Source organism: Martes martes (genome assembly GCF_963455335.1).
Source record: "Martes martes genome assembly, chromosome: 2".
In the NCBI taxonomy this organism is placed as follows: Eukaryota; Metazoa; Chordata; class Mammalia; order Carnivora; family Mustelidae; genus Martes; species Martes martes.
Genome location: NC_137889.1, coordinates 53,584,175 through 53,609,930, shown reverse-complemented (window position 1 = coordinate 53,609,930; position 25,756 = coordinate 53,584,175). Strand labels below are relative to the sequence as shown.

Below are 25,756 nucleotides of genomic sequence, written 5' to 3'. Positions count from 1 at the left end.
TGAAATACCTATAACGTTGTATGCTAACTATACTGGAATTCATATAAAAAATAAAAACACTTGAAACTCAATAAAAAATAAATAAACTCACTCATTTCTGTTTTCTCCTCCTGCTCTACCAAAACTGTTCTTCCTTTTGTATTCTTTTCCCTAGATGAATAATGCACTATCCATTCAAGGCTCCTACAAGTTAATGAAGTCTTCTTCCCTTCTTTCAACTACCTCTACCCTAAACATAAAAACCGAAGTGCTTGCCAAATATTTTTAGCTTTGCTTCTTATCTTCCCTTCTGGGTTACCACAAGGGCCGCTCTTCTGTCCCTAGCTTCCTTCTTCCTACATCATCCTTCTTTCACACTGCAGTTAGGGCTTTCATCCTTTTTAATACTTTTCTCATCTTTCCATTCGCTTTCAGAGTAAAATCCAAAATTTTCAGTGTAGCATATGGGGTACTTTATCAACTTGCTTCTTTCTAATCCTCTTTTTCCTCTGCCGTCCCTAGATCCAGCTACACTAAACTACTTGTGATCCCCAGAGTTGTTCCCCTCTCCTTCACCTTCCTGCCTTTTTTTATATGACCTAGAATGCTCTTCCCTCCATTCTCTGTCTAGATAATCCAGATTCTAATTTTTCCAACTCCTTCAATGTTACTCCAAATTGAATTTTTAAAAATTAACCAACAATTAAAGGATAGTTAGCAGACGCTACGATTCTAGTGCAGTTTGCTCAAAACAGAGTGAAATTCCTTTTGTGCCTTTATTTGAGACACAGATTTCTTTTTTCAGTCATTTTATTTTCTACTTTCCTTTGACTGGTAATTACTCACTGGGTGAGGACTTGGAGCGTTTGAACATACATTCAGCCAAAATATTATAATAAAAGATCTAGATGGTGAGGAAAACTGAGTGAAAAATCACAAAGAAACTGTGAAAGAGGAAGAAGTGCTCAGCTATTTGCCTAAATCACATTAGCCATTTCTCCTCCTCCTTCTCTCCTTTGCCTCTTCTCTCCCTGCTCTCTCTGGCCCCATCTGTCTCTCTGTCTCTGTGTCTCTCTCTGTCTCTGTCTGTCTATTTGTCTGTCTGTCTCTCTCTCTCTCTCTCTCTCTCTCTCACACACACACACACACACACACACACACACACTTCTCCTCAGGTTAAAATTACTCTGTGTTCTTTTTAAATCCCTCAGGTTTTACATTTTATTGCTCCAAGAGTCTGCCTCCCTGAAGTTCTTGTATAGACTAGTTATTTCCCTCTGTAAAGAAGCTGTTCAGTTCTGCCTTGCCTGGCTTGGAAGAATCCAAGGGAGGCAGTTCTTTCAGGCCTGTCTCTCTTCCACTCCCCTCCTCCTCAGTCCTGGCTGGATCAGTGAGTCTGTCAATCCCAGGCAAGAGACAAGGCAGACAAAGGTTTATTTGTAAAGAACCTCCTTCTAGCACCTCCTTTTTTCTCCTTTTGCCCAAACTCACCCAGTGAATTGGAGCATTTAAGAAGATTCCTCTGCCAAGAAGACCAAAAGGAACAGAGAAGAAAGGGTATGTATTTTTTCTTAAATATCATTTTGTATCACTTATTCTATTACAAATTATTGCCATAGACTAGAGCAGAAATGCATTTATGTGTTGAATCAGAAGAGAAAGGGATTCTCTAAGGAGATGGATATACTTTGAAAAAGATAATGCTTCCTAGGATAAAAGAAAATAGTCAGATTAAAAGGGACTAGAAAATGTACATTCCTTAGCTGGGAGAGTCACTTAATCATAGGTTTAAAAGGAGACAGCTCCCTCACTGTGATTCCTGATTACTGCCTATGGCCACTCTGAATCTGATCCCATGTAATAAGACCTTATTATTCCAACTCTCAGAATCATACGCAAATAATGAAGTATATAAAGTTAGTCTTTTAATGCAGTAGATATATCTCTATATTACCTATTCTATGTGAAGTTAACTGCAGTGTCTAAGAAAGGAAATGTTTTTTTGCTCTTAAAATCCTGATTCCTAAAAAGGAACTGGTATAAATGTGTGATACAAAGAGGGAATTCACTGAATTCATCCTTGGTGTCCCCATCATAGAACACACTACAGTGTCTGTACTGCTAAGATAAAGGGAATACTTTTTCCCTTTCAGGCTTATAAAAATTCCTCTTTAAGATTCCTTAACTTAGTCATGCAAGCTATGAAAATCTCCCCCCAATACTTGTCCTTTTCTCCAATGCTGATGATCTATTATAGCCAGGAAAATAAGTAGAATGATGCAAGACTGAATATTAATATCATCTTACAGCATTCTCTGAACGCATTCTCTGAAGGAAGATTACTTTCAGGAAAGATGTGAACTTCATGTTTCCACTGATGAACGTCTCTTGGGTACTTGAGTGGATCGTGCCTGGTTTAATGATGTTTGAAAGGCTTATCCACTTTCTCGTACCACTCTTCTGTAACACACACTTTAAGAAGTTCTACTTCACGGTGCTTTTCACCACAAACTTCTTCAAACACAGTTAGTAAGAAAGAGAGATTTTTTGAAATGACATTTTTTTTTCATCACCCAAGAAAGATGAATGGGAAACATCAAAGGCTAGATGGCAATTTTAATCTCTTCCAACTATAATTTTTGATATTTTAAATGTCAAGTTCTGGGCCAGAATTTTCATTTGTTTTTGCAGCCTTTGCTTCTCTCTTGCTGTGTTTTGAAAGAAATCTGAAAATGAACTGCCCTTTCTGTCTAATTCATCAACTCTGTTTCACTCCACTGCTCTTAATACCAGTTCCCAGAATTGACATCAGTTGCCTGTATGAGCATTGCACCATAAATCTCTGAACACTTAAACTGTATAGCCCTGTTAGTTTTGGCCATTAAATGGGATAATTTTTCTTTTTAAGTCTTCATTTAACTCAATGATTCAAAAGCCTTCTGATGGCAAATACCCTCACATAATCAAAATTTGCAATTCTATATTTTATGATAGTGACCATGATTTGTTGCAAGGTTTTGGAAATACCTTGCCCATGATTCTATATCCTCTGCATTGATCCTTTGAAAATTATGCCACTATTCGAATATGAATAGTATCATACAGTTTTAGGAACAAATTAATTATGTAAATTTGAATCCAAAAAACCAATAGATAACTATCTAAGGATCTCTTGCTTATTCCTTTCGATATTCAGATTTTAGCTTTGTTTTCTTTTGTAATTTGGATGTGCTCCAGGAGGAATTTTAAGTGCACGTACTTCAACTGAAATGGAAAAGAAAATAGAGCAATTTACTTCAGATTTGCCAAAGTCATCTCACTCTTACTGGCACTTGAAAATATATGGTCTTGATGGATTGCCAAGGATTAAGTTTGGTGTCTTCTAATGAAAAAAATAATCAGTGAATCACATTAGAACATACTGGTTGAGATATTTTTCCATTTGCCGCACTCAAGTAAAAGAAGAAGAGAAAACTTCATTTCAAACATGTAATTTATTAAGTGTTAAAAAAAATACTACCAGTAAGTTCTTGCCAGGTGTGGAATTTTCCATCCTAGTATGTGACTGAGACTGTGACAGAAACACTATTTTGTGCTCTGGCAAGGACATATTCAGAAAAGGTGCATGGTATGGCAACATACCCACTTTTCCAGAAATTTATTTGTTCATTCCTTCAGTGAATGTTTTTGGAACGTTTACTGTGAGCCCAGTATTAAAGCAGGCACTCTGAGAGATGCAAAAGAAGTTACAGTCCTTGCCTTGATGATGCTGGCATCTCCTTTTCCAATCCTCTGAATATTGGCTTGCCCCAGGTCTCAGTCTTTTGTCGCTTCTCTTCTTAATCTATTCCCACTACCCTGTTAGTCCCATAGCTATAAATATGATTAATAAACATCCTGATGTCTCTCAAATTTTTATTTCTAGCCCTAACCTTCAGACACATACTGCCTACTCAACATCTTCACTTGGATGTCTAGTAGGCATCTCAAATTTAATTTGTCTCAAATTTAACTCTTAAATTTTCCCCAAACTGACCCCATCTAATTCTTCCTCAACTCAAAAAATGTCAATATCACTTATGTCAAAAACCTAAGAGTCATCCTTGCTTCTTATCTTCCATCAACTTTCACCAATAGCCTTTTTCTTCCTCCAATGTTGTCCCACCAAAACACATCTTTCTAAAGCAGTCAGGGATTATTTTTTAAGTCATTCATCAGATCATGTTTCTATTCTATCAAAAATCTTACAATGGTTTCCTAATATATTAAATAAAATATAAGCTCTTAATCATGTTCTATAAGACCCTTTATGACATTTCCATATCTTCCTTCCTGATTCTAGGTAAATACTCAGAACAACAAATTTACTCAATGGCCAAATGCCTTTTGGTGAACTTCCGATTCCCAACTGTAGCCATATTCTCTATGCTTAAATGGTTTATGAAAAATGTTGACAATTACAAGGCATTATTCAGTCAAGTTCACAGTTCTTAAAGAATGGATTACACAGGGCAACTGAGTGGCTCAGTTGTTGAGTCTGCCTTCGGCTCGGGTCATGATCCTGGGCACCTGGGACTGAGCCCCACATCAGGCTCCCTGCTCAGCAGGAAGCCTGCTTCTCCCTCTCCCACTCCTCCTGCTTGTGCTCCCTCTCTCCCTGTCAAATAAATAAATAAAATCTTAAAAAAAAAAAAAAAGATTACACATGAGTGCTATAGGCACACAGAACAAGGGAGCTATTAAGAACAGCAGGCTGGATCTGGCTTCTTAGAAGAGATGAGTTTGAGGTTTGTCCTCAATAGATGGTTTGGTCAGAAATTAGTATAAAGGGAAGAGGTGAGAGGGAACAATAAGGCAAAGACATATGTGTAGGGTTGAAGAGATGACTGAAGAGATGACTACTAGCTGAGCAATAGTAAATGATAGATGTGGAGGGGAAGTGGAAGGAAGGCCTTAGGATTAGCCTTAGGAAGTTAACCATCTTTTAGATACCATGAAACCACTGCAGGAACTTCCTCAGGATTTAAAAAAAAAAAAAAAAGTGTTTTCAGAGAATCATTCATATAATACCACATACAGGGGCCATGCATTGTATTAGCCAAAGTAGACTGCTTTTATGGAGCTTTCTGTCTTAAGGGAATGATAGACATCAAATGAGTAAACTCATAAATATATAATTTAAAATGTGATAAATATCATTAGAAAAAAGAAGACACTATGAAAGAATCAAGTTGAAACTACTTTAGATTGGATGGTCAGAGAAAGCATTTGAAAAAATGACATTTAAATTGAGAACTGAAAGCCAAGAATAAGCCAGGCAAGTAAAGAGCATTCCTTCTAGCATATATAAAAATCTTAATGGAGGAAGAAAGATTTCTATTTAATTATAAGGAAATACTCTATGTATCTTTATTGCAATATATTTTTTAAATGGGTCAGATGAGCTATCTTCTAACAAAAAACAAATTATCAAAAATAACTCAAGAGATAGAAACTATGTAATATTTAGGACATATTTATATTATAAATTATTTATTATTTATCTGAAATTTAAATTTAACTAAGTATCCTATATTTTATCAATTATATTTTAACAATATCAAATATCATCTGAGTTTCAATGTCATGTATATAATCAGGGACACAGGACTGTGAAAGAGGTCAGGGAGTGGTGATATGTGGATTTTGAACTTATCTGCTTTTATGTAGCAGGGTGTAGTGGAGACACTCTGAGGAATATACCTCAGTTAATACAAATCTTTGGGATGAGTTTGTCCTCAGCTTTTCACCCATTTATCCTTTCCCCCTTTTCTCATTATCTTATAACCCTGTACTTCCTTCTTAATACCTTTTGCTGGTACAACATCTTTCTCTGACTTTTCTTCTGCCCAGTCTACAAAGGTTAGTTTCTCCTTAACACCCTCGCCTTACGCATACCAAAAAGAGATATACCAAAATGCTAACAACCCTAATCTCTACATGGAAACACTAGTTGTATTTTATTTATCTATTCTTTTCTGTATTTTCCAGGTTTTAGACTGAGTATTACTACTTTTTTAAAAAGTTTTTTTAAAAAATTCAATCAGGCTTCTGGCTATAATTAGAACCATCTAATGGAAAGAAAGCTTAAGCAGTTAAGAGTCATGAAATGAGTTCAAGACTATACTTATATGCAGGAAACATATAAAAAGCAATAAGAGTCCAAGTTTAGTAAATGCATGACTTTTTCCAAAAGCCACAAGAATTAAGACAAAATTAAGCTAATTACTAAAAATAAGAACAATATGATTGCATAGTGAAAACAAACAAACAAACAAACACAAAATCTAGGGAGACCCAAACTGTAAAATATATGAAAAATGCTAATGACTAATATAATACAAAAATTCTTCAAACACAATTGGTAAAAAGGTTACAAAGAATTTACAACTCTCTCTCCACCCTGCTCCCTATACTCAATTTTTTGATAGAGAATAATCTGGTAAGGGAGGTTAGAGAAAAGGGGAGGGGTCTTTGTTGTTGTTGAATCTTCTTTTTTTTTTTTTTTTTAAGATTTTATTTATCTACCTGTCAGAGAGAACGAGCACAGGCAGACAGAGAGGCAGGCAGAAGCAGAGGGAGAAGCAGGCTCCCTGCTGAGCAAGGAGCCCGATGTGGGACTCGATCCTAGGACGCCGGGATCATGACCCGAGCCGAAGGCAGCCGCCTAACCAACTGAGCCACCCAGGCGTCCCTGTTGTTGTTGAATCTTCTGATAAAAGTACACACACATACACACACACACACACACACACTTAAAATAAATTTTAAGATTTATTTATTTTAGAGAGATCGAGCAAGAGAGAGAATCCCAAGCAGACTTCCCAGTGACTGCGGAGCCCAACCCAGGGCTCAATCTCATGACCCTGAGATCATGACCTGAGTGGCAATCAAATCAGTGCTTAACCAACTGAGGCAACCAGGTTCCCCTATAACTATATATTTTTAATTCAGGTAAGAGCTGACTAGAATAAATGATAGTTTTGATTAAAAAGGGAAACAAACCAGAAATTGGGAAGTACATCTTAAAGTCAGACTATTTAGAAAAAAATGCAATACAATAGAATTTAATCAAAACAATAGTATTTGATGATATCCAAATTTAAGAATTTGACAGCTCACTAACATCTTCCCATACTAAATCGTTCCCTGCAACTTGATATTGAATTTAGAAATCTGAGAAATTCCTCCTTCTCTGACTATATATAAGCATCTAGAGATTAGGATATATTATTCATTCTTTCACTAACATGCCAGGCATTGTTTGAGGTGCTTGGAATACACATCAGACAAAACCCTGTCTTCCTGAAGCTTACATTCAAGTTCTGGGAGACATAATAAGAATATTTTTAACAATTTAGAGGTTCATAAATGCCATGGAAAAGTAGAGCAACTAAGGCAGATTGAGAGTATGTGAGGGGAGATACAATTTTAAACAGAATAGACCTTACTGAGGAGCAAAGTGAACAAAAACTTGAAGAGGCTGAGGGAAGCAGACATGCAGTTAATCTGCTGGAAGAGCTTTCCAAGCAGAGGAACTAATCAGAGCAAAGGTCCTAAGGCAAGAATGTGTCTAGTATTTTTGAGGATTAGCTAGAAGAGAAAGAACAAGTAAAAGAGTAGATAATTTCAGAGAGAGAGATAGCAGGAAGCCAGATTGCATATGGAGGCCACCACAATCACTTTAGTGTTAATTGAAGTTATTGGAGAGCTTGGAAGAGGATAGGTGTAGTTATTAATATTTTTCTTAATTCCTTTGTACTGCTGGTACTTAGGACAGTGCCTGGTATAAAGGAAATACTAAAAAATGTCTGTTACATTGAATCGAATTAAACCACCTTGCTCCTGTTTTTCTCTCTCACACATGATTACTTAATCACTTTATCAGTGAGTCCTATATCAGTGCTATTCTTTGACTCCCTCACTTTCCCAATATTGGCTGCTCTTCTCCTGAATACTCTTGCCAGCTTGGTCTTGGTATGGGCAGAGGAATTCTAAGTCACCTGAAGCAGTATATGAAGATTTGGGCCCAAAGATAAAAAATGATTTCAGGCTGTTTTTCAGCAGGCTATATCAACTAGAACAAAATACACAAGCATCATTCCAGAAATCGGAAGGGCAGACTGAATGGCTCCTTGTGCAAACCATAATGGGTCTTATTTGTTGTGTTTTGGAACACTATAACTCTTACCCTATCCAAGAGATGGGAGTCAGAGCAAACATAATCCAATTTAGGAAAGGTTGTGGAAAGGAAAAACATAGTTCTGAGGCTTTGGCTTAAATATTAAAATTACCAGAGTACCACGCAGCTCACTTTTAGAATCTGTAGTTTGGGTATCTGTCCTTCATATTCCTCCAAAAATAGGTGCAAATGGTAATAGTAGTATAGAAAGCTTTGCTTCCACCCAAGATGGAGTAGAAAGAACCAGATTTACTCACTCCTCTGAACTAACAACAACAACAAAAAAACCCAGACAAAACATTTGAAACAACCTCTGTCAAAACACTGGATTTCAAGCAAGGAAGGACATCGTCCTGTGAGAGATGGGAAACAAATGAGGTATAATTTCCAAGGAGAGGGAACACAGAATCCTGCAGATTCCCTGAATTGAGAAAATGGAGCTGAATGTCAGAGAGAATAAAACAGCCACAATTCACAGAACAGAGTGTTGGAGAGAAGAAAGATACGTAGAAAATGCTGGATGTCTGCAGAGGGCCCCACTGAAATATTCAGAGAACTGGTTCGCGCATGCAAATGAGAAAACTATCTATGACCAGGGAGAAAAATCTGAGAGGATTAGAGAACAGAGTGTCTGGCACTCACAAAAAATCAGATTTACTCACAAAAACAAATTGAAAAGAGCTTGTAATTCATGGGCTATTGGGTAGAATACTCAGGAAGAAATGGCCTCAGTAGTGAGGAATAATTAGCCCTTGGCTGAGTTAGAATCATCTAACAAATCATAAAACCAAGTCCTGAAGAAATCAAACTGTTTCCAAGTAACTTAGTTACATCTCAGCACAAGAATATTTATAAGAACACAAAAATATCCAGCACCCCACAATGCAAAATTTAAACTGTTTGTAATCTAATCAAAGACTACCAGGATGCAAAAAAGCTGGAAAACATAATTCATAACTAGAATAATCTATCAATTAAAGGCAACCCAGAATTGATACATTTGTTAGTATTAGTAGCAAAGCATAATGAAACAGATACATTTTTAAGGTGCTGAAAAAAATCCAAACTATCAATCTACCATTCCATAACCAGCAGAAATTTTTTTTAAAAAAAAGGAGAATAAAGACAGTTTCAGACACGCAAAAATTTAAAGAATTCCTCACCAGAAAACCTACGCTATTAGAATGTTAAAGGACATCATTCAGGCACAAGGAAAATGATATCAGATGGAAATGTGGATCTACACAGAAAAATGAAGAGCATTGGAAATAGAAACTACATGGATAAACACATAAGATTTTTTCTCATTATTTAATGCCCTAAAATACAATTGTTTAAGCAATAACAATAATATATTTTGAGTTTTCAGCATATATATCAGTAAATTACATAACAGTGATAGCATAAAAGATGGGAGAAGAGAAATGGAAGTATACTATTGTAGTTTTTATACTATATGTAAAGTATAATATCATTTGAAGGGAAATGGTAAGTTAAAGTATATACACTATAAATCTTAAGGGAACCACTAATATAACAAAATGAAGAATTATAGCTATGAGCCAATAGAGGAAGTAAAATGAAATCACACACACAAAAAATGTTCAATTAATCCAAAAGAACACATACAAAGAGGAAAAATGGAACAAAGAACAAATAGACCAAATAGAAAATAAAATTCAAGTTGATAGATTTAAACCTAATGATGTCGAGGCACCTGGCTGGCTCAGTGGATTAAATCCAATGATGTCAATAATCACATTAAATGTAAATGACCTAAATGTTCCACTTAAAAGTCAGAGATTGTCAAAAAACAAGACCAGGGCGCCTGGGTGGCTCAGTGGGTTAAAGCCTCTGCCTTCGGCTCTGGTCATGATCCCAGGGTCCTGGGATCGAGCCCTGCATCAGGCTCTCTGCTCAGCAGGGAGCCTGCTTCCCCCTCTTTCTCTCTACCTGCCTCTCTGCCTACTTGTGATCTCTGTCTGTCAAATAAATAAATAAAATCTTAAAAAAAAAAAAAAAAGACCAAGTGATAGACTACCTCTAAGAAACATATTTGCAATCTAAAATGAGTAAAAATAAAAGTATAGAAAGATATATTCAGGGTCAGGAAATCCAATATTATTAGAATGCCATTATTCTCCAAATTTATCTATAGGTTCAATGCAATCTTAATCAAAATTTCAGAAGGCTTTTTCTGTAGAAATTGAGAAGCTGATAATACAACTTATACAGAAATGCAAAAGACCTATAACTGCCAAAACAACTTTGTGAAAGAAGAAAATTTCAGGGCTAATTCCACCTGATTCTAAGTATTATTATGAAGTGACAGTAATCAAAACTATAGTAGTCACATAAAGATAAAGAAATAAATTGATGAAAAAGAATAGAGCCCAGAAACAGGCTCACAGCTAAATTGAAAACTGATATTTGACAAAGATGCAAAGGCAATTCAGTGGAGAAAAAACAATAATTTCAAATATGGTACTAAATTACTGGAGAACTATATGAAAAAAAATGCAGAAGGAAATTCAACCACACCACTCACTAAATAAAAAAATTAACTATAATAGATCACATAACTAAATGGGAAATCTAAAATTATAAAACTAGAAGAAAACATAAGAGAAAAACTTTGTGGCCTTGGATAAGGCAATGTTTTCTTATATATGACAATGAAAGCATTTTTTTTCAGGACTTTTTTTTTTAATTTCTTTTCAGCATAACAGAATTCATTGTTTTTACACCATACCCAGTGCTCCACGCAATAAGTTTTTTTAAGAAAAAAAGAACATTGATAAATCAGACTTCATCAATTTTAAGAACTTTTGCTCTTTGAAGCCCACTGTTAAGAAAGTGATAAGGAAAGTCATAGATAAAGAGTAAATGTTTAGGAAGTATATATCTGATAAAGAAGTTGTATCCAAAATGTGTAAAGGACTCTTAAAATTCAGGAAAACCACCCCAATTTTTAAAAAAGAGCGAGAGATTTGAACAGGTTGTTCACCAAAGATGAACAAATAAGTAGATGAAAAGGGGCTCAACACCATTAATTATTAGGGAAATGCAATATAAGACCACAATGAGACACTTACTAGAATGGCCAAAAATGAAAAAGACTGACCATACCAAGCCTTGGAGAGAATGTGGAGAAACTGGAACTTTCTCATACACTGTTGGTGGGAATGTAAAATGGTACAATCACTTTGGAAAAACAATTTGGCAATTTCTTATGAAGTAACATAGTCCTATCATTCAATGCAACTATTCTACTTCTAGGTATTCAAGAGTAATGAAAGCTATGACCTTACAAAGACTCATACACAAGTGTTCAAAACAGCTTTATTTGCAATAGGCCAAAACAACTCAAATGTCCATCAACACGTACATGGATAAACAAGCTGAAGCTTATATAATGTAACACTAATACTTCTCAGCAATAAAAAGAAATCAGCTGCATTGATACCTGCAATGACATATATAAATCTCAAAATAAGTATGCTGACTGAAAGAAGTCAGAAAAAAAGAGTACATATTTTATGGTTCTATTTATATGAAACTCTAGAAAATGCAAATTTATCTCTGGAGATAGCAAATAAGTTGTTGTCTGTATAAGAGTGGAGGGAAGGGAGAAGGTAAGAGTGACAAACTACAAAAGGGCATGAGGAAACTTAGGGATAAGTTTGATTATGGTAATGGTTTCATGGGAATATACATATGGCAAAGCTTATCAAAATTTATACTCTAAATATTTATGGTTTATTATATGTCAATTTTACCTCAATAAAACTGTTTAAAAACTATAGTAGAATTTTGTTTTATATCTTAATATATTGTTTAAAGCTTAATAGTTGTGGTGATTCCTGCCACAGTAAATGTTCAGTGAATAGAGGGTATAATTAACCTTCTTTGAAGATTAACCTGAAAAAAAAAAAGTCAAGAAATGTGGCTCTTTAAAAAATATCACCTATCTAATGGGTATAAAGTAGGCTCTAAACTGAAGTAATTGAGAACTAGAGCACCTCAGAGAATTATATTTTTAAAAATATAAAATTTAAACTATGATCTGTAAAAAGTTTGTTGGAAGGCATTATTATCTGTCTATATATTAGATTGTGATGAAATACAACACTGTCTTGCTCTATCAAATCAGAAAAAATATAAAGTGAAATAGATCTCATGTTCATCTTTCTTTCCACTAATGTTTGGAATTGGAAATAAATTAAATATTTAAAATTCTAAAAAAATATAAGAAAAGCCCAAAATAACTAATTCAAATTAGATTATGAAACAAAGAAAATATTAAGCTCCTTTGGAGTATAATGAAATATTTTTAGTTTCTAAGTTTTGAAAAAGCAGTGAATATGTTTATTCAAACATTTTTATCAGACTTCTGGTTTCCAGTTCCACATGTCAGGTGCTTGGAAATCACTATTCTGTCCTAACCATAACTAAAAAGCTGAACGGATTGAGAAATCGACAACTCTTCTTGGATTCATAAGAGAGGGGAGGACACAGGGGAAACCATGCCCCCAAAATTAGGAAGACAGGCAGATGAACATAGGGATTAAAATCTTCCCAGAGCCAAGACTCATTAGTAGAAGCTGTCATGGAACAAGTGCCAGGGTAAAAAACAAAACAAACAAAAAAAACCCACCACCAGACAAAAAACCTGAACCTGATTGATGAATTGGTAGAGGCTCACTGTGGACAACTCTGAGAGTTAACAGCTCCACAAGGACCCAGTCATGGGGATCCCCCACAATATCGTGAGATTTACCTCTAGGAGTGAACCAAGTACACACAGTGAGTAACAGAGAAAAATCCTCCCAGGGTTTCATCAGGGGGAAGAAAAAGGAACCATTTTGAAATATGCCAGAGCGCTCTGTTCTTAATTAGGCCTGCCCTCAGGAGAAACTACTTAACCAAAACTTAGCCTGCTGAGGTATTATCAGAGCCTAACTGACCTAGTGAAAGAGAAACATCCAACTGCAGCTGGCTCTAGGCTAGCTGTCCAACCAAGGAAAGTAGGAAAAAAACCGTGAGAAACCCTTATGAAAGTCACAGCTCAGAAGCATGGACTTGCTAAAAGACTGAGACCTAGTTATAGGCCTATAAAATGCTTCCTCTCCCTCACATCTTGCCACATTACTAAAGGCCTATTTTCAGCAGTTCATTTTACTTGGTACATCATATGTGGCTATCAAGAAAACATTATAAGGCATACTAAAAACAGATAAAATGAGTATCAGAACCAGATATGGCAGAGATGTTAGAATTATCAGGCCAGGAATTTAAAAAAAAACTATGATTAATATACTAAGGACTTTAATGGATAAAGTATACAGAATGCAAGAACAGATAAGCAAAGTAAGCGGAGAGATGGAAATTCTAAGAAAGAACCAAAAAAAGGAAGCTAGAGATGAAAAACACTTTAAAAGAAATAAAGTTTGCCTTTTATGGGCTCATTACCAGACTGGACATAGTTGAGGAGAGAATCACTAAAGTAGAGGATATAATAAATGAAGCCTCCAAAAGCACAGAATAAAGACTGGGTGGGGGGGGGGGGCGGGTAGAGAACAGAATATCCATGGACTGTGGGACAACTACAAAAGGTATAACATACTCCTAATGGGAATACTAGAAGGAAAAGAAAGAGAAGAAAGGAACAGAAGAAATACTTGCAACAATAATGACTGAGAATCTACCCAAATTAATGTCAGAAACCAAACCACAAATTCAGGAAGCTCAGAGACCACCAAACAGGATATATGTCTGAAACACTACACACAGACATATAATTTTCAAACTACAGAAAATCAAAGGTTAAAAAAAAAAAAACCTTAAAGAAACCAGAGGTAAAAAACACCTTACTTATATAGAACATAGGTAAGTATTATATCCAACTTCTCTTCAGAAACCATGCAAGCAAGGAGAGAATGGAGTATATAAGAAATAACACAGAGGATCATAGGGGAAGGGAGGGAAAACTGGATGGGAACAAATCAGAGGGGGAGACAAATCATGAGAGACTCTTGACTCTGGGAAACAAACTGAAGGTTGTGGAAAGGGAAGTGGGTGGGGGGATGCGGAAATTGGGCATTAAGGAGGGCACATGATGTGATGAACACTGGGTGTTAAACACAACTGACGAATCATTGAACACTACATCAGAAACTAATGATGTACTATATGTTGGCTAATTAAATTTAAATTTTTAAAAAAGAAGAGAATGGATGAAATATTTAAACTGTTGACAGAAAAAAAATTGCAACCCAGAATTCTGTACTCTGCAAACCTATTTTTCAAACATAAAAAAGAAATATTTTCTCAAATAAAAATTGAGATTTGTTGCTAGTAAACCAGCCTTACAAGAATTGTTAAAATAAGTTCTTTTGAGAGAAAGAAAGTAATATAGGTCAGAAACTCAAACCTACATAAAGAAAGGAAGAGCATGGAAGGAGAAATAAGTAAAAGCAAAAGAAAAATTTATTTTTCTTATTCTTAAATGATCTAACAGATAACAGTTTGTTCAAAATAATAGCAATAATAAAAAAATAATAGCAATAATAAAAAAATAATAGCAATGATGTATTCAATTATGCATGTTTATGTATAGATCACATATACATGCATATGTATGTTTATATACAAGTGAAACAAATGACAGTTATGATACAAGGAATGAAAGGAAGGAATTAAGATAATTTGTTGTTACAGGATATTCACACTGCCATGAAGTGGTAGAGTGTGTGTGTGTGTGTGTGTGTGTGTGTGTGTGTGTGGCGTTTTATTTATTTATTTATTGTGGCACCTGGGTGGCTCTGACTCTTTTAAGCATCTGACTCTTGATTTTGGCTCAGGTCATGATCTTGGGGTTGTGGGATCGAGCCCCAAGTTGGGTTCCGTGCTCAACAGGGAGTCTGCTTCTCTTCCTCTCCTGCTACGCACACCCCCCACTCAAATAAGGATGTATTTATCTGAAAGAGACAGAGTGGGGGGAGGGATAGAGAAAGGGAGAGAGAAAATCTCAGGAAGACTCCCCACTGAGCCAGGAGCCTGACATGGGGCTCAATCTTACAACTAAGATCATGATCTGAGCTCAAATCAAGAGTTGGACATTCAACTGACTGAGCCACTCAGGCACCCCAAGCTATAGTATTTTTGAAAGGGGAGGTAGATTAGTTGAAAATGTATATTTCAAACTCTAGGGTAACCACTTTAAAAAAAAAAGTGAAAAAAAAAAGTATAACCAATATGCTAAGAAAGGAGAGAAAATGGAATCATATAAAATGTTCAATTAAAACCACAAAATAAGGCAGAGAGAAAAGTCAAAGAGAAAAATAGGAACAAAGAACAGGGCAACAAATAGAAAACAAAAACAAATATGGTAGCTATTAGTCCAAATATATCAATAATCACTTTGGAAGTCAATGGTCCAAATGTCCCAATTAAAAGATAGATCATCAGAGTAGTTCAAAAAATATGACCCAATGTTAAACTATGTATATAGTGCTTTATAATTTAAAAGCATTTTAAAATATTTTTTTCATCAGGGTAAATGTACTCTTTAACCCCCATTTCCTATTTCACTCATTCCCCCACCTACCTCCCTTCTTAACCATATTTTGTTCACTGTAGTTGGAAATCTGTTTCTTGGTTTCTCATTCTCCCTTTTTTTCCTTTGCTCATTTGTTTTGTTTCTTAAATTCCACATACGAGTGAGATCATGTGGTGTTTGTCTTTTTCTGACTGATTTATTTCACTTGGCATTATTCTCTCTAGCTCTAGTCATATTGTGGCACATGGCAAGATTTCATTCTTTTTTATGGCAAGTAATATTCAGTTGCTCCCCCCACCCAAATCCCTATGTTGAACTTCTCACCCCTAATGTGACTATTTAGATATAGGGCCTTTAAGGAGATAATTAAGGTTAAATGAGGTCATAAGCACAAGATCCTAATCCAATAGGACTGAAGAAGAGGAAGAAACACCAGACACTTCTCTCTCTCTCTCCCTCCCCATATGCACAGAAGAAAAGCAATATGAGGGCACAGTGAGAAAGGGGCCATCTGGTAGCTGATGGCAGGCCAAATCTGTTGCGATCTTGGACTTCTAATGTCAAGAACTGTGACAAATACATTTCTGTTGTTTAAGCCACCCAATCTGTGGTATCTTGTTATAGCAGTTATTACAGGTGTTAGTGAAGAATTGAGAATGATACTATGAAGGACAATAAACAAACAAACAAAACATGACCCAACTATATGTTATCTACAAAAAACCTACTTCAAGTATAAAGACACATATAAAGACACCTGGCTGGTTCAGTTGGAGGAGAGTGTGACTCTTGATCTTGGGGTTGTACATTAAAGCCCCACATTGGGTGTAGAGATTACTTAAAAATAAAAACTTTTTAAAAAGACATATAGTTAAAAAGTATGTGTATGGAGAAAAATACACCATACTAACACTAACCAAAGAAAGCAGGAGTAGCTATATGAATTTGAGACAGAGTAGACATCAAAAGAAAGTTATTAAGAATAAAGTGAAATATTATATAATGATAAAGGGGTTAATTTTCCAATAAGACATAACAATTGTTAACAAGTATGTGCTTAACAAAAGAGCATCAAACTGCATTAGGTAAAAACTGGTAGAATTGTGAGAAAAAAACAGATGAATTCACTATCCACGTATCATAGATTTCAACACCCCACAAAAATGGAACATATCCAGCAGGCAGAAAATTAGTAAGGACATAGTAGAATTCAACAATACCATAAATGAACCGGTTATAATTGAGATCTCCAGACTACTTCACCCAGTAATAGCAGAATACACATTCTTCTCAAACTTACACGGAACATACATCAAGACAGATCACATTCTGGGCCATAAAACATGATTTAACAAAGTGAAAAGAATAGAAATCATACAATTTCTTCGCTCAGACCATAATGGAATTAAACTAAAAATCAATAACAGAAAGATAACTGGAAAATCCCCAGATAGGTGGAGATTAACACAATTCTAAATAGCACGTTGGGGTTAAAAAGAAATCTCAAGAGAACTTTTAGAATATTTTGAACTAAATGAAAAGGAGAACAACTTATCAAAATGTGTGGGATGCAGCAAAAGCAGTGCTTAGAGGGAAATTTATGAATGCATTAAGTGCAAATATTAGAAAAGAAGAAATATCTAAAATCAATTATCTCAGTTTCCACTTTGGGAAACTAGAACAAATTCAATTTGCTCCAAAGTAAGCAGGTGAAAAGGAGTAATAAGAATTAGAACAGATAAGTGACACAAGTCAGAGAAAGACAAATGCCATATGATTTTACTTATATGTGGAATCTAAAAAACAAACAAAAAAATGAGAAACAATATTTATAAATATAGAGAACCAGTGGTTGCCAGAGGAAAGGGGATTGGGGAATAGGCAAAATAGGTAGAAGGGATTAGGAGGTACACATTTCTGGTTATCAAATAAATAAGTTACAAGGATGAAAAAGTACAGCATAGGGAATATAGTCAATAATATTGTGATAATTTTGTATAATGACAGATGGTAACTATATTTATCATGGAGAGCATTTCATAATGTACATAACTGCTGAACCACTATGTTGTACACTTGAAACTAATATATGTCAACTATATTTCAATCAAAAAATAAGAGGAGAACACTAGGAATTCAAGTGGAAAAACAAACAATGACTGGCTTTTTGATGATATGAAGAAATTATTAAATTTTTTAGCTATGTTAAAGGATATTGTGTTATGATTTTTAAAAGTCCTTACCTTTAGTGAACTATGCTGAAATGTTTGTGGATAAGATGAGATGACTAGGATTGGCTTCAAAGTAATCAATATTGAGGGAGAAAAAAAAGTGGAGGTATAGGTGAAATAAGGGAAGCTATGGGGTGATAAAAGTTGAAGCTAACAGATGAGTACACTGAGGTTCATTAAACATTATATCTATTTTGTATATATTTGAAGTTTTTTACAATAAAAAGAAAATAAAAATCAATACCTTAATAAAAAATGATTAGAGCAGAAATCAATGAAATTAAAAACAGGAAATCAATAGAGAAAAATCAATAAATCCAAAAGCTGGTTCTTTAAAAAGATTAAAAAAATCAATAAGCTTCTAGCCAAGTAAACTAAGAAAAAGAGGACACAAATTACTAATACCAGAAATGAAAGAAGGAACATCCTATAGATCCCATGGAAATTGAAAGGATAATAAAGCAATACTAAGAACCATAAATCTGTGCCCGTAAATCTATTAAACTAAATGCCCATAAATCTGTTAAACTAAATGAGTGAATCAACTCTTTGCAAGACACAGTTTGCCAAAATTCACACAATCTGAATAGACCTATATCTATTAAAGAAATTGAGTTAATAATTAATAACCTCCCCAAACAGAAAGCACCAAGCTCAAAAATGTTCCCCACTAAATTTTATGAAATATTTGAGGAAGAAATTGTACCAATTCTCTACAATCTCTTTCAGAGAATAGAAGCAGAGGGAATACTTCCTAACTCATTCTATGAGGCCAGCATTACTGTAATACCAAAACCAGACAATGACATTACAGGAAAAGAAAGCTATAGACTAATATCTCTCGTGAATATTGATACGAAAATCCCCAACAAAATATTAGCAAATTGAATCCAAACAAGTATAAAAAGAATGATATACCACAGTCAAGTATGATTAAGGTCTGCAAGCCTAGTTCAACATTTGAAAATTAATTAATGTAATCCATCACATCAGTAGACTAAAAAAAATCCACATGATAGTATCAATAGACGCAGAAAAATCATTTGAGAAAACCTAACACAGATGCATGATAAAAACTCTCAGTAAATGAGAAATAGAGGGGAACTTTCTCAACTTGATAAAGAGTATCTACAGGGGCACCTGAGTAGCTCAGTTGGTTAAGCGTCTGCCTTCAGCTCAGGTCATGATCCCAGGGTACTGGGATCGAGCCCTGCATGGAGCCCTGCATGGAGCCCTGCATGGAGCCCTGCATCGGGCTCCCTGCTCAGCAGGGGGTCTGCTTCTCTCTCTCCCTCTGCCCTTTTCCTGGCTTGTGCTCTCTCTCTCTCTTTCTCAAATAAATACATAAAATCTTAAAAAAAAAAGACTATCTACCAAAAAACCTACAATTAACATCCTTAATGGCGACAGATTTAAATCTTTCCTACTAAGCTCAGGAACAAGGCAAGAATGTGCCATCTCACCACTCTTTTTCAATTCATATTGAAAGTCCTTGCTAATATAATAAGACGAGAAAAGGAAACAGAAGGTACATAAAGTAGGAAAGAAGACATAATACTGTCTTTTCAGATGACATGACTGTCTATACAGAAAATCTAAAGGAATCAACAAAAAACCTTCTACAACTAGTATGTGATTATAGCAAAGTTGCAGAATACAAGGTTAATATACAAGCATTAGTTGCTTTCCAACATACAAGCAATGAATAAGTGAAATTTGAAATTAAAAACACAAAACCATTTACATTAGCACCACCCCCCAAAATAAATTATTTAGGTATAAGTCTGGCAAAATATTTAGAAGATTTATATGAGAAAAACTATAAAACTCTGTTGAGTAAAATCAACATTTGGATATGGTTATGCCTGTTAAGATACAACACCAAAGATATAATCCATGAAAGAAATAATTGATAAGTTAAACTTTATTATAGTTAAAATATCTCTGTGAAAGAAAATGTCAAGAGAATTAGAAGATAAGCCATAGGCTGGGAGAAAATACTTGGAAAAGACAGTTAATACAGGACTGTTAGCTAAAATATACAAAAAACTCTTAAAAACCCAACAATAAGAAAACAACCAACCTGATTTTAAAAATAGGCCAAAGACCTTAACAGATTCTTCAGCAAAGAATATGTACAGATGGCAAATATGTATATGAAAAGACACTCCACATCATATGTCATCAAGGAAATGCAAATTAAAGCAACAATGAGATCACTACACACCTACTTAGAATGGCCGATATCCAGAACACTGACAACACCAAATACTGGTGAGGATATGGAAACAACAAGAACTCATATGTTGCTGGTGGATATGTGAAATGGCACAGTCACTTTGAAATACAGTTTAGAAGTTTCTTACAAAACTAAACATAGTTTTACCATATAATTCAGCAATTGTGCTCATTGGTATTTATCCACAGGAGCTGAAAACTGATGACCATACAAAAACTGGTCCATGGGTATTTACAGCAGCTTTATTCATAATTGCCAAAAATTGGAAGCAGCCAAGATTTCCTTGAGTAGGTAAATGGATAAATAAATTGTGGTACATGCAGACAATAGAATATTATTTAGTACTAAAGGAAACAAGCTGTCAAGACATGAGAAGACATGGAGGAAATTTAAATGCATTTTACTAAGTGAAAGAAGCCAATCTGAAATGACTACATATTGTAAGATTATAACTATATGACATTCTGAAAAAGGTAAAACTATAGAAACAATAAAAAACATCAGTAGTTTACCAGAATTTAAGGAGGTAGAGAAGTATAGGCAGATCACAGATGATTTTTGCAGCAGTGAAAATATTTTATATGATATTGTAATGATAGACAAATGTCATTATACATTTGACCAACCCACAGACTGTACAACACCGTGCATGAAATTATGGGCTTTGGGAGATTATGATGTGCCATGCAAGTTCATCTTTGGGAAAAAAAATTACCATTCTGATGAGTGATGTTGATATTTAGGAGACTATGCATGTGTGAGGATAGAGGGTATGTGGGAAATCTGTACCTCCCTCTCAATGTTATTGTAAACCAAAGACTACTCTAAAAATAATTGTCTTTTTAAAAAATCCATAATCTTACCTAAATTAATTCACCTTTGAGATGTATCTAGTCACTGAAAACTTCACACAAAAATTTCTTTCCAACAACACTGTTTTCTTTCAAAGTACAATATATGTATGTGTCTTCTCCTCTTTTTATTTATTTATTTTTTTTTTTTAAAGATTTTATTTATTTAACTGACAGGGATCACAAGCAGGCAGAAAGGCAGGCAGAGAAGGTGGGGGGGAAAGCAGGCTCCCCGCTGAGCAGAGAGCCGGATGTGGGGCTCGATCCCAGGACCCTGAGACCATGACCTGAGCTGAAGGCAGAGGCCCCAACCCACTGAGCCACCCAGGCGCCCCAACTTCTCCTCTTTTTAATATTCCGTGGTAGGAAGGATCTTTTGGCATCTGTCAACAAGATGAAATCTGAATGGCTGAGGGTTCTGATTCTGATTCCTCCACTATTTTGCCAGTTTTCCTTTGCTACAATAGCCTCCATTCTTTTCAAGTCTAACCTGAAAGCCAGAGAAGCCTGAATAAACAGATGATGAAAAAAAAAGGGGGGGGGAGTAGATGATGAATATTCCACAGTTGTACGCAAATACTATATTTAAAGAATTCTCTCCTGAAAGAAAAAAACATTTGTTTGGTATGACCCCCAAGAGCTCAAACTGGGACTGGTTGGTAGAAGCTATAGAAAAATATTTTACAGTCAGGGAAATGTTAGAACTGCATCAGTAGAATATATTGATTTAGTCAATAATGATCTCCCTGGCATGGTAGCTGTTCAAGAACAGGTTAAATGTTTATTAGGGGAAATTCAAGCCTCTGTTTTCAATGAAGTAAACTATATGGGACAAAAATTCACAATATTACTAAAAATTTGCAAGAAAAATGACCCCCAAAATATTTCTAGTAGGTTTCAAAAACTTAATTAAACTATAAGTATATGTATAGAATATTATTTCTCAATGTCATAATAGATAGGATTTTTGTTCCTGTTAGAGTGGAACCCAAGTTCTTTGACATTGCTTTTGTTAGGATATCCAAATCAAGAACCACTGAACTTGGGACCCCTGAGTAGTTCAGTTGGTTAAGTGTCTGCCTTTGGCTCAGGTCATGAACCCAGTGTCTTGGGATTGAGTCCCAAATCAGGCTCCCTGCTCAGCGGGGAACCTGATTCTCCTTCTCCTTCTGCCTGCCACTCCCCATGCTTATGCGTGCTTTTGCATTCTCTCTCTCTTTGACAAAAAAAAAAAAAGAACCACTGAACTTAATGATGGTATTTGTTCCAGAAATTCACTGGAGTTTTAACACCTTAAAAAGCAGTTTTTCTCTACTGAATATACTAAAAATTAAAAATTACTTTGGGTACTTAAAAATGCAGATTCTGGCTCTTACTATCACCTCCTCCTGATCCCCAGCATTTATTTAATATTTTGTTGTGGAACCCAGGCATTTGATTTTTAACAAATATTCTAAGGGATTTTTATTGTCAACAGTCACAAAATTATGCTTTGAGAAACGCAAAGAAGAGAGTAGAAAAGATCAACTCCCAATCTTTCTTTCCAAATATTTATGAGAATGCTACAGAACTTTATGTTCAGATGAATTCCATCTTTTTAAAAAACAAACACTGACACATTTTGCTTTCTCTTCTATCTTAGGTCAAAAAGCCAAAATGAAATTTATAGTACTTGCTGTCACTGTTGGGCTAACTTTGCTGTTAGGAGTCCATGCCATGCCTGCCAATCGCCTCTCTTGCTACAGAAAGACACTAAAAGATCGCAACTGTCACAACCTTCCGGAGGGAGTAACTGACCTGACAAAGATCGATGTAAACGTCCAGGATCACTTCTGGGATGGGAAGGGATGTGAAATGATCTGTTACTGCAACTTCAGCGAATTGCTCTGCTGCCCAAAGTAAGGAAATGTAATTACAAAGTATATGGGTATGAAATGTATGCATAACAAGTCCTTTTTAAGATAACTTTATAATGTTTGCTGAGATTAATTCCTTTTTTAGTAAAATCCTACTTAAATCTCAGCTATTTTCTAGGATCATCACCATTGTGTGTGAAACAGAGTTTGGCAGATTTTAATAAAACTAAATATAATTCAGAAAATTAATAACACTCCAATATATGAAATTCTAAATTCCCTATCTGACTTTTATCACACACACACACACAAATCTACCAGAAAGGTCAGCTTCAAGGTTGATATCTTAAATCAATTTGAAAACCAATAAAAGGTTTTAGATAAAAGATCCTAGTAAGCAGGGCCAAGTAATTGGACAGAGAAGTGGTCATGGTCAAAGAAAGAATTTCTAGCTCTATGTATGAGTTAACCAGAAATGAACTAAATAAAAATTATCTACTGACTTGGAAAATAGATGCATTTTAAGTATAATACAAAGGCAGATAAATCAGTATTTTTTGTTTGTTTGTTTCCTCTTTTTAAAATCATCTTCTTCTGGTTACTGAAGAGCCTCAAATACAATGATCTTGGCTATTTCATACTGAAATTAGCTCTTTCAAATTACTTTCAACATATGTCATCATGTTTTCCTACATGAGATATGAGATAGAAAAGACAGAATCATCTTATCAAGGAAAGATGCAGAGAGGTAAAATGACCAGCATCATCCCACACAACTTGCTAATATCAGTACCGAAACTAAAATCCAGGTCTTCTGATTTGGACCAAATATTTTTCCTACCAAGGCAGTTGGTTCTTAATGTATGGTTCCCAGATCAGTGGCTTCAATATCACCTAGTTCTCTTTAAAAACGAATATCCATCCTCGAGCCCTAGACCAGACTTACTGAATTAGGAAGACTGGACGTGAGGCATAGCAGCTATGGTTTAACAAATCCTGTAGGTGATTCCGATGCATGATAAAGTTTAAGAATCACTTGTACTAAATGATATCAAGAACATCAGCGAAATGATTCTGTTAAAATGACTTAATTTTTCCCAGACTACATAAATGAAATGCTATTTAATATTAAAATACCATTTTTGCTCTTTTGTAATTTTAAGACCTGAAGCCAATTTATTGAGAAGTACTTATATTTAATTTATGATATAATTTTTTGACCATCTGTGTTAATGGGTAGTAGAAGTCTGGATACACAAAAGTAATTTCTATCTGATTTTGGTTACCCTTTCCCCAGGACCAACAGATTTATCTTACTAAGTATATTTCCTTTTTTATCCCTGTAAACAGAAATTCTAATTTGCCATCCTATATTCTTCTCATTTGTATTGAGACGTAATCAACATAGAGCACTGTTTGTATTTAAGGTATACAGCATAATAACTTGACAGACATATATTACAAAATGATTACCATAATAAATTTAGTTAACATCCATTACTTCATTAGTTACCCCAAATTTTTTATCCTTGTGACGAGAACTTTTAGAATTTACTCTCTTAGCAACTTTCAAATATATGACACAGTACTTACATTACAGTTTACATACTAAGTATATTTCTAATGAGCCATAATCATGATACAATTTTATATTATTTTCATGCATTTTTATACTTTACCTAATGTAATCTTTTCAATAACAGTAGAGTTGAATAGCTTAACATTTGTCCTTTTCCTATAAAACATAGAAATTTATTTATTGACTTTCTAAGAATTTTTTAACCTTCTGTTTCTTATCTATGGATTTAAACTTCATGGCCCATCCCCACTCATATCAGAGAAATAATACTTTTGGTATGATCATAAGGTTTTGAAATCATTTAATTTTTCCTTTTCCTAATAGATAAATGATAGCATAATATCAATGGCAAAGGGGAGGAAAGTAGAAAACTTGATTACCTTCTTGGTCTTTGTTGTTCCTGTGGCAAATCCTCCCACACATTCTCTCTGTACTTTATTCCCTAAAAAAGAATAGTTACGTCTGAAATCCTGGAAATCATTGTCCATTTTTAACCCAGCAAAGACTAATAGATATCTTAGTTTTCAGCAGAATTTAACTGATGTCCTGTTTTCTTTCAGAGATATCTTCTTTGGACCAAAGATCTCTTTTGTGATTCCTTGCAACAATCATTGAGAATCTTCATATATTCCAGAGAACACCATCTCTCATTTCCCACAAATTGCGATATGTCGACATAACTACATTTCAAGTTTCTGTCCAGTGCAATAAAGCAGATTCCATAAATTCCTACTTGTCTAAGACAGTAAACTTGTGTTAAGTATAAGTAGTAATAAAAATTAATTCAATTTAAATTCTCTGTGGACATTGTTGGCACTGGTAAAAAATTTTTATCTATGAGGTGTTCAGTAGGCTCAGGATTTTTTAATAGTTGATAGCCATAATCTTTGCTCAAAGGTTGAGAATTTTTACTTCTTAGTTGACAGTTGTTGACCATGTATACTTAATGGGAAGAATCAAATATAAATTGAGGTTCTTATAAGGGAATCTAGAAGATTTCTAGTAAGAGGGTAAAAGGGCTGGGGTACTTGGCTGGCTCAGTTGGTAGAGCATGAAACTCAATCTCAGGTCCTGAGTTCCAGCCCCATGTTGGGCATAGAGTTTACTTAATAAAAAAAAAAAAAAAAAGATAAAGGAAGCCCATATTTAAGTACTTATTATGCATGCCAAGAATTTTAAGTGCATTTTTACTTTGCTGTCTCAAAAAACAATAAAAACCTTCATAGTAAGTATTCTTAA

General features: G+C 34.8%; 1 protein-coding gene across 1 annotated transcript; it reads left to right on the top strand.

Moving 5' to 3' along the window:
- Positions 1-1,479: 1,479 nt before the first annotated feature.
- On the top strand, positions 1,480-25,625 carry SCRG1 (stimulator of chondrogenesis 1). Its single transcript, XM_080797681.1, has 3 exons — positions 1,480-1,536; positions 22,725-22,980; positions 25,078-25,625. The coding sequence occupies exons 2-3, from the start codon at positions 22,739-22,741 to the stop codon at positions 25,130-25,132; spliced, it is 297 nt and encodes a 98-aa protein (XP_080653807.1). The 5' UTR covers positions 1,480-1,536; positions 22,725-22,738; the 3' UTR covers positions 25,133-25,625.
- Positions 25,626-25,756: the final 131 nt, after the last annotated feature.